The sequence below is a fragment of the Maniola jurtina genome, chromosome 5 (assembly GCF_905333055.1).
Source record: "Maniola jurtina chromosome 5, ilManJurt1.1, whole genome shotgun sequence".
In the NCBI taxonomy this organism is placed as follows: domain Eukaryota; kingdom Metazoa; phylum Arthropoda; class Insecta; order Lepidoptera; family Nymphalidae; genus Maniola; species Maniola jurtina.
Window position 1 is genome coordinate 11,822,862 of NC_060033.1, and position 9,733 is coordinate 11,832,594.

Below are 9,733 nucleotides of genomic sequence, written 5' to 3' on the forward strand. Positions count from 1 at the left end.
TCATCGTGTTTTGTCTTATGCTCGTGCCATATTTTAAACAAGGCCCTGATGAATAATTTTATTTCTCGATCGATGCATAAATAATGAATCCAGCTATCATAACAGATGTCTTTGGGTTAAAGATTAACAATGGCGAGACGTCGTCGATCCCACTGCCAGATGTCTACAATGCTTGTACGAATGGTACGGAACCTACCAGGTAGGTAAGTAACCTACCCCAAAAATACCAATTGACTAATACCTACCTATCTCCTCGAATGATCCCCCATCCAGCCGAGAAACGAATTGAACCTACGCGATATAAGACAGTCGGCAGGTATCCCCACTTCCGGTTAGGGAACAAACCTCATTTCCGGCGTACCCTTCCGTGGGGCGCGGGTGTACTGTTACTATGGTAATGCCCACCCTATGTCCGCGGCTCGTGCCTGCGAGAGTAGCGGCATATTGAGATAGATACCACGAAATAAGAAGGGTACCTATATACCTAGATAGTATTTTTTTTTCAGTATATAGGCAAGCGCTTGGCCGCAATCACACCTGATGGAAGTGAAGAAGATGCCTATTCACCCTTGTTTTAAAGGTACCCGGATTGTAATTGGAAAAAAACACAGATCGTGGAAGAGTGTTTTCAACCTTAGCCGTGCCTATGAGGAATGATGACGAAAAATGTTTCGTGCATGCAGATAGAATGTCGACGACCTAAGGATGGAAACTCGCCCGACGTCTTGCGGTTCAGTGGTAAAGGGAGTACAAGGTCAAAAAGTTCCTGAGCACTAACAAAAATTAACTTATTCACAAGCATAGGCGGTTTTTAATCTCAATTAATTTATTCCACCCCCCAAATCAGTTCATTTATAAATTACATCATTACACTGCATTAAATCGGCATAATATAAGCAAAACACGAGGGGCGCAATTGACTTTTCCGATCGCTTTCACATCTGCGGTGTGGGGTGTTAGGGGGTACAACAATAGACAAATCTGATCACCCTCGTTACAATGAATACAGGTGGTAAAGCCAAAAAGTTGCTGTTAAAACGGTACAAGCCTTTTTTTTTGCAGTTTTTTAGTAATTTTTTGGTCGACAAGATGACTTGAAACGTTCAATCGTTCATATAAACGACTAAGAATGCTAAATATCGCTGGAAACTCCTTGTTTTCACTGCGCGTATAGAGAGCACTGTCAGGATACCCACTAAAAAACCACAGGCACAGCCAGCATCAGGATTGAGGCGTCTCAGGATCCAAATCGCTGGTAGCTCTTGGTACAGGTACTTGGTAGGTTTTTTAAGTAAGGTTTAGCTTGGGTGAAATTTGATATACCTAACAATATTTGCATGATAATATAGCCTATGTAACTAACTTTCTGTATAAAGTAGCTTTCTAATAGTGAAAGAATAATTTTTAAAATCGGTAAGTGCAGTAGGTTCAGAGTTTTTTGATTACAAAGTACAAACAAAATATTTCGTTTTTATAGAGTACCTCTTTGGATATGTATATAGATGGGAAGGGGTTACGACTCTCACCAACGAGGAATATACAAGGAAAGAATATAATGCAATAATTTTTTTTTGGAAATTACCCAAATTGACTGAACTAAAATTCCTAATGAAAAGAAAAGAAATTGAAAGTCATGGCCCCTACTGGCGAAAAAATATCACCATGTAATAGTCTTTTGTATCTATTACCTATTCAATTTTCCGTAAAATTATTGCGACAAACATAAAAGCTTTTCTTTCAAAAGAAAACGCCCCGTTTCATGTTTCAGCAGAAAGCCAAGCTGAATAAGTAGGTAGGTATTGTGTAGATATATCTATGTTATCTTCTGAGAAGTCGTGCGGCGGTCGCCATGGCAACGTGCCGCATCAACACCACACAGACACGTGTGAATATCCAGGTGACCTGAATAGGATTGGTGTACAATGAGAGTTATTGCAAACCGATCTTTCTAATGCAACTAACTATAGATAGTAGACAGACATGTGCTGCTGCCGCCAGAGTCGTCAAAATACTCTAATAGGTACGCAAATCTTATGACTTTTTAAAAGTATTTCTCATCTGGCAGTAAGTGATGATGCAGTCTAAAGCGAGCATTCGCCGTCGTCACGACCTTACAGATAGAGACTGTCAAGTGCAGCAGTCAAGCAGAAGTCAGTGTAAACTGTGAACTTTCGGTCCTTGTTTGAGTATCAAAACTTCTCAGAGTTGGGCGCCTTGGGAACCCTCGTAGATTTAGTTTTAAAAGTTAGCGTATTATTTATTAATAATTATCATCACTAGGTACATCATTGTTTGACAATCAGAAAGTGTACAATTATAGTACCCAATTTGAATAAATGACCCTGACTTTGAACAGTATGTCTGATAACTTAAATGAGTACATACTCAAGTATTTACATTTAATAGAACAGAAATATTTACTCCATCCAGGTTAGGTTGTTTCCATATTAGACTGCATCCCCACTTAAGAACAACCAGGTGAGATGGCAGGCAAGAACTAACCTATCCATAATACATACTACCGATTGCATATTTCATACCACCAAAGGAAATGGCTATTGTACTTGTGTACAGTCATGTTAGCTATAGGTAAGCTAATACCATAAATGCCAAACTGTGTCTGTCTATCTTTTCACGACACATCCGTTTAACCGATTTGGAAAAAAACTTGGTACAGAGATAGCTTGCTTCCCAGATACGGATAGATATAGGCTACATTTTATCCCGTAAAATCAAAGAGTTTCATAGGATGTTTAAGAAATCCAAATCCACGTGGACGCAGTTGGAGCATCATAATTAATAGTCATTACATAAAAAAACTACATTTAAAAACATCCATGATTCCAGTCTCATAAAAAAGTCAATTTTATATTTTCCACCCGGTGTATCACCAACTTTATTTATCTTTCCCTGTGTGCGTATTTATCCGCCACGTCACTGATGTCATACGCGATAGAGAGCCATTACGTATCAACCTATCAAAGCCGCCATCAACAGACCCGTCCATGGTGTCCATGCCAATATTGAGCTCAATTATTTCGATGGCTTAATTAAATGTCTATCTTTATACAGTCACGCGGACAGGAATTATAGACTAAAGCCTATTATTATTGTTCGACGGTGAACTGACAAACTGAAATCTGTAATGCAATAACGATTAGTTTGTGGTAGATGAAGAGATAAGTCTTATCCAGTCTTATCTTTATAAGTTCTTATCTTTATAGGTGGCGCTCTTTAGGGAAGGCCTATGCCCAACAGTGGACTTCCACAGGCTGATGATGATGATGAAGAGATAAGTCTTAGTCGAACATCTACAACATTACTATACTCAGACTATACCTACTACGTTTTCTTTGCGTCGTATTGTGGTCATTTGCTGAAGGCTTTCTCTTTTAAAGCGGTGATAGCCTAGCGGTTAAGACGACCTCCTGTTCGGGAGGTCCGGGTTTTCTACCCCGGGTACAAACCTCTAAGTTTTTCGAAGTCATGTATCTTTTAGGTAATTAAATAGTATTTGTTTTAACGATGTAGCAAAACATCGTCAAGATATGTGCATGCCTGGAGTTTTTTATAATGTTCTCAAAGGTGTGGAAAGTCTGACAATCCAACTGGCGTGGACTATGGCCTAAATACGGTCCATTCCTAAAGGGATAGAGATATTAACCTCTCGTCCCGTGATAGAGATGTTAACCTCTCGTCTAGCTATTAATCACGTAGGTAAAAATAGGTGTTTTCTTGGGATAAAAATATTCCCAGATTTTTTAATTGCCAGCCACTGCACATAGATATAGGCCTTCCCGAAAGCGCGCCGCCATACATGTACCCCCACCTTTCTCATCCGTCCACTTCCCGCTACATTCAGGTCGTCAGCCCAACGGGTTAGAGGTCTGTCTCTACTCCTGAACACGTCTGCCCCAGCGGCCACCAGTTCTTCGACAGACATGACCTGCCCATCGACACTTCATCTTCTAATTCGTAAGACTGCATCATAAGTAACTAGAAGTTATACTAATTTGGTAAAAATAAAAGGTGCCAAAAGTTTGAAAATCAAAAATTTATTTGGCCAAAGATTTTTCGGTGCTGGTCGGTAAAGGCGCTTCGATTATAAGTACACCGTCCTTAGACAAAGAGGACACGATGGTCTTAGGGTCGATTCCTTGAGGGAAATGGAACTCCCTGTGGTACTGCCTCACTGTGATGCTGTCGTCAGTTTTCTCCTCATGGGTCGCTGATACTGTCAGCTTGCTGTCTTGAATGGTAACGGTCACCTGTGAATCATTTTTATATTAGCTGATCGTGGATTAAGATTTCTGGAAAATCCCGTGGGTAGCTACATGGGTATGTCTCAGGATAAGTCCGTTGCAGAATGCAAGTATCTGTGCCAAGTTTAGTCAAGATCATTTCAGCAGTTGCTTCATAAAAGATAAAAGACCGACTTTCACATTAATCTTTTCACAGTCCAGGAGAATTGAGAGAGAGATAGAGATATTTGTGAGACGGTATTCAAAAAATTCGTTTGATTCAGAGATTTATTCTACCCTAAAAGGAATTTGGTATACCTCAGATGGATCAAATTGGCTGACGTCGTACTGCAGCTTCAGTTTTTTATTCTCGCCTTCTCCTTCGACTAGCGGTGAGTTTGAGAGAAAGTCCAGGCTAAGAGGTCGTTTAGAAGTGTTAGTGCCCGATTGAGCTTTAGTGAACTGATCTTGAAGACTTTTGCTGTGAACATAAAATTGAGAATCATAAGTACGTAAAATGCTTACGCTTGTTTGTGATTAGGGAGGCTAAAAGATTAAGAATGTGATGAACAGGAAATATGCAACACATGCACAGTACAAGAATCCTGAAAAAGTATCTTCATGGCAAGGGTCATACTGCAGGCCATGGAAGATTAAGGCCGGTGGATTGACGTTGTAGAGAAGAAGAAGAGGGTTCTGTTCGTTACTGCAAGGATTCTGAAATGATGAAGAAGTTCGCTTGGCGAAGCCAATGCCCACCCAGGGCTAATGATAATGTTGCCAGTGACTGTGTCAGGTCTTATGTTATGGTACCTAGTCGTGTGGTAGGTGGTACAGATTCTAGTATGGTATACCTACCTGATTTTCGTCATCTCTTCATCAATTTGCTTCATGTGCGCTGCGAACCTCTCCTTCATGTAGGAGAAGGCATCATCGAAGATCAGCGCATCAGTGACTTGAATGGGAAGATTCTGTTGGGGTTTGCTCTGATCTTTAGACATGGTTGATTCTTGCTTGTGCGGGTGAAAAGAGAATCAATTTTTTTTGGATTTATTTCAGTTTGGTGTGGTTTGTTTTTTAATGTATTTTGGGTGAATTTTTGCGCTTTTGATTTTGACAAATTTTGACGAACTTTTGACGTTTAAAATTTGATTTTTCATTTTTTAATTACTTCATAGAGCATTTAAAGTAGTTTTTATGTGTTCTGGTAGTAAGAGGGTTTTAATTTAAAAAAAATTATTCCTATTTTTATTTTGAGGTTCAGCGATTTAAATTAAATGTGTTCGAGTTTGATTAAAAGCGTGTTGTCTAAACCGGCACGATATTATTTGAAATAAAATTAACCAGGTTATTTTATATTTTTTCTATTCTAACCTAAGGTGCCCAACGCAGTACAGGATAGTATCTCTGCATTCACATAGCACCTGAGGTTGTAATGTACATTAGATTTAAGGAATGCCTATCTCGGTTAGCTTGGTCTAGCAAGTCACCAGTAAAAATTAAATCTATCCTAATAAATAAAATTGAAGTGTATGTCTGTAATTTCGAAATAACTACCTACCTCATATTATGCTTATCGTAAATATACTTCAACGAAAAAATCTCTAAGTATTTAGATAATTTAAAGTTCCATTACTTATAGCTACTAGAAGTATAATAAAATAAAATCATCGAGAAAAAAAATCCAATTAACATTTTGACATTTACGATGACATCATTAAATGTGAGTGTTGCCAGATAACGTAACTTCACCCCCGAGATGTGGTATTTAGGCGCCCGTCTGATTGTCAATCCCACCCTGGGCGCCATGGCGACCGAAGTCTAAACATGGTACCCTATTAATCTCGATGTTGGGGCGTGTCGAATCCAGCGGGTAGCCAAGCGTTTTGAAAGTTTTTTTTTCCATTCTTATGCTCGTAAAGTTTTTCAATATGCCCAGTGTAGGTAAGCGGGCTAAAATTGCTTTTTATGCTCTTGGCCATAAAAGTGTTGTATGGAAAGCCCCATAATATACTCTGGCACTTTATTCATGTAAGCTACAGCTGTTGGTGGCCCGTAAAAAGGTCTCCGACCTTGAACTTGTGCAGTATACGATATATCGGTCTACATATTTTGACGTCTTGTTAAAATGCCTCTGATCTTAGGTGATTTGACGATGTATGGTTAGAGCAAGAATGACCAGAAAAGGTGAAGTATGAGAGTGAACTCACGCACAGGTCGCGTTATCAGTGTTTCATTTCCTCGCAATCGAAGTGAAAAGCAGAGTGTTTTACTCGGGACTAAATCCCATTTATCCATAGCCTTCCTCACTGTCGCTTGGGAAATCGCTTGGCGTCATTGTCGTTTTTGTCAACCGATAGAAATCTCTTGGAACGGGTTTCTTCACGCCACGGTCTTATCCGTCCTTGGATACCAATCCAAGGACTTCCTGGTACTAGTTTGTCGTGTACCAGCACCTTCTAACTCCAATGTCTATCGGATCTTTGAACTAGCCATTACCCATTACCATTTCAAAGTGCTAAATCTACAAAATAAAATACTTTATTATTTCTTTAGATTTTAAAACCCAATAAATAATAATTATAACACAATGCATGCTGTTCAAAGAAAATAAAAATCTAAGTATTTATGTGGTCAATTGATGTGATATTATAATAAAGGTGTGATTTTTTAGGTCAAGTTTTAATCTGTGCTCCATGGTCACCCTACAGGGCGCGAGGGCGCGAATCGAAACCAAATTGGCGGGAAAGCTGCTCGTTTGACAGATCATTTTTTATTCTGTTCGGAAATTTGGCAGCCATTGTTCCACAAATTACCAGCTGGCCAGGAAGTGAATTATACATTAATCCATTTTAAAGGTGTTTTTTATAGTAATTATTAATCATGTTGATTTATTTTGTTTACTTTTATTATTTATTGTTGTAAAATCATCAAACTTCTCAGCCTAAGTACCTATCGGGGTATGAGGCGGGGAGACACCCCGCACACCCGCACGTCACCCGCACTCGCCCGCATCGGGTAAGCGCGGGGGCTGTGCGGGTGTGCAGGGCGTCCCCACCCCGGTTGCTATTTCAACCTGTCGCGTACTATAATTGATATCTCATAGTTCCATATTCATTGTGAGAGCTGGAGAGTGGAGACACGTGCTCAATTATCAATTAGTATGCCGCCAACAATGGATTGAGATGATAATAAAAACTACCATACCACAAGACAAGTATTAGATCACTAGATTGTAGGTACCTATCTGCATTTACGTGTGTTCCAAAACTAAGTACCTACTCACAGTTATTAAATTCATCGCCACTTTATTTAGGAACTAATAAATCAATATTCCAAATTGGATTTATTCTTGGATACTAGTACAAGAGACAGTAAAGTTCTAACAAATTATGTAGAATTAGTAGCGTACTAACCACGTAGTAGGTAGGTACCACCTATTAGAAGTGGTTACGACAATATTGTAACGGGTGGGATTTTAACCTCCGCCGACCTTTCAGATTTCAGTCCGCTCCTTTAACCGTCGCGGTTGTTAAGCAACCTTGACCTAAGTCGATAACTGGATGGCTAACCGACTTTGGAAGTCCAAATTTGTTTGGCATATTCGTTTCCTCCGTGTTTCGAAGAGAATGTTAAGCTGTTCAGTGCTGATTATTATCAATACCATCTGATAATAACTGTGAAACCTAAGAGTCAAAGTCTCGTTCTCTCAGTCGAGTTGTTACGGAAAGATCAGGGAACCCACCTCATTATCATTCAAAGAGGGTCACGACTGTCAGCAATGAGGGATACGACTGTAAAGAAGATAAAATTATACATTCGTTCAAAGGTAAAAACGGCGCCCGTCTCTTAGCCTATAGTATAGTTCGCTGGGTAATTGAATTTCTCTAATCAGGTTTATCAGGTAATTGGCTTTAGCTCTTAATTAAGTCAAACGTGATAATTTTGGGAAGACGTATCAAAAAGATTTACTGTCTATCTAGCGCTTTCATCTGCAAGGTACATAACATACTAAGTCGAAACCACCAAACATGCTAAGCTGATTCCTAGTTCCATGTTTGCAACCAACGATCTTCGAAATACTCGTACTTATCTAAATATTTTGTTCCTAACGCTTAACACTTAGGTACCTAATTCTTCAACCCATCGCCGCCCACTACTGAGCACGTTTACTCTTAGAATGGGAATTGGCAGATTTCACACACGTTCTTAACAACTTTATGGAGAACTCCCAAGCATGAAGGATATCTCACGAGATTCATTCGCCTTTAAAGAAAGTCATATTTAATTACTTACCTTCTTAAAACGCACATACCTAACTCTGAAAAATTGGAGTTGTGTGCCCGGAATCGAACCCATGTCCTTTCGAATAAGAGGTCGACACTGCTAACAATTAATTACCAGGCAGGCGTATCAAGCTATCTTCCATTATCATGCGCAAAAAAATGGTAAAACTGATTAAACTTGTCTATGCTCTATAGACTCTTCACTCTATGATTATAGTATTAGTCAAGAGGGGGCTAGGGAGGTCACGCCAGCGTTTTTAATTCCCGTAAAACGCAACGTATCTCGGGGGAGAATGGGCAAACATCATTACTCCACTTCACTTGTTAAAAACAAGGTAAAGTTAGGCATAGGACTTTTCTCAGAATTTTTTAGAATGATATAATATTATGTGAGTATATATTATGATAATATTAAAAATTTGTAAAATAATAAGTAGTTATTAGTATACTTTAGTTTGCCTTAGTTTACTTAATAGATAAACAAGTACCTAGCTTCTCACTAAAACGTAAACTAACCTTACTCTCCTTACTCTAGAAGGTCTAAAGAGCTGGGCTAATCGCGTCACTTACTTCTGTACCTACTAAGTTTTAATTAAAACAATAAACATACAGAATTTACTTAAAGTTAATAACTGACTTTGAAGAAGAAGAAGGAAGATCTCAATGCGCTGTATAATTATGTTTTATTAAGATTATCAAGTGCAGATGCTCTCATTTTTATGATTCGAAGGGATTCATAACGTAAGTTATACGAGTACATAGCCTTCGAATCATAAAAATCCCTCCCTCTACCGTGGACCGTATGTCGATAATTACGGCTGATTAGAGCGCGGTATCACGGCATCCTCCCTGTCTACAATCAGTAAATTGGTTTACATCAACAGAAACGCGGGCAAATTGAGGGGTTGGACGCGCTACTAATGAAACTCGAACTGTTACCACAACTATAAAAGTATTACAACAAATTGGCATTAAGGATCTAAGTATTAGCATGACTTTCTATTCAATATTTTATTGAATAACTAAATACCTATAAAATCATTTTCTTGATCTAACTCGATCGCCTTGAATCCAGGATTTGACTTAAAATCCAAGATCACTTGGCATAGATGCATTGGCAGTTCCTCTGGTGCTGCAAAGGTTCATGGTCATGTCAAGATTCTTTGACTATTGCCTAAAATGTACAGTTGCATCAAGAAACAAGAA

The 9,733-nt window shown here is 38.9% G+C and overlaps 1 protein-coding gene across 1 annotated transcript; it reads right to left on the minus strand.

The window, feature by feature from the left end:
- Nucleotides 1-4,040: 4,040 nt before the first annotated feature.
- On the minus strand, nt 4,041-5,352 carry LOC123865170 (alpha-crystallin A chain-like). Its single transcript, XM_045906045.1, has 3 exons — nt 5,100-5,352; nt 4,560-4,722; nt 4,041-4,268 (listed from the first exon to the last, which is right to left on the minus strand). Exons 1-3 carry the CDS (start codon nt 5,240-5,242, stop codon nt 4,056-4,058), a joined length of 519 nt encoding a protein of 172 aa, XP_045762001.1. The 5' UTR covers nt 5,243-5,352; the 3' UTR covers nt 4,041-4,055.
- Between the last annotated feature and the right edge of the window lie 4,381 nt (nt 5,353-9,733).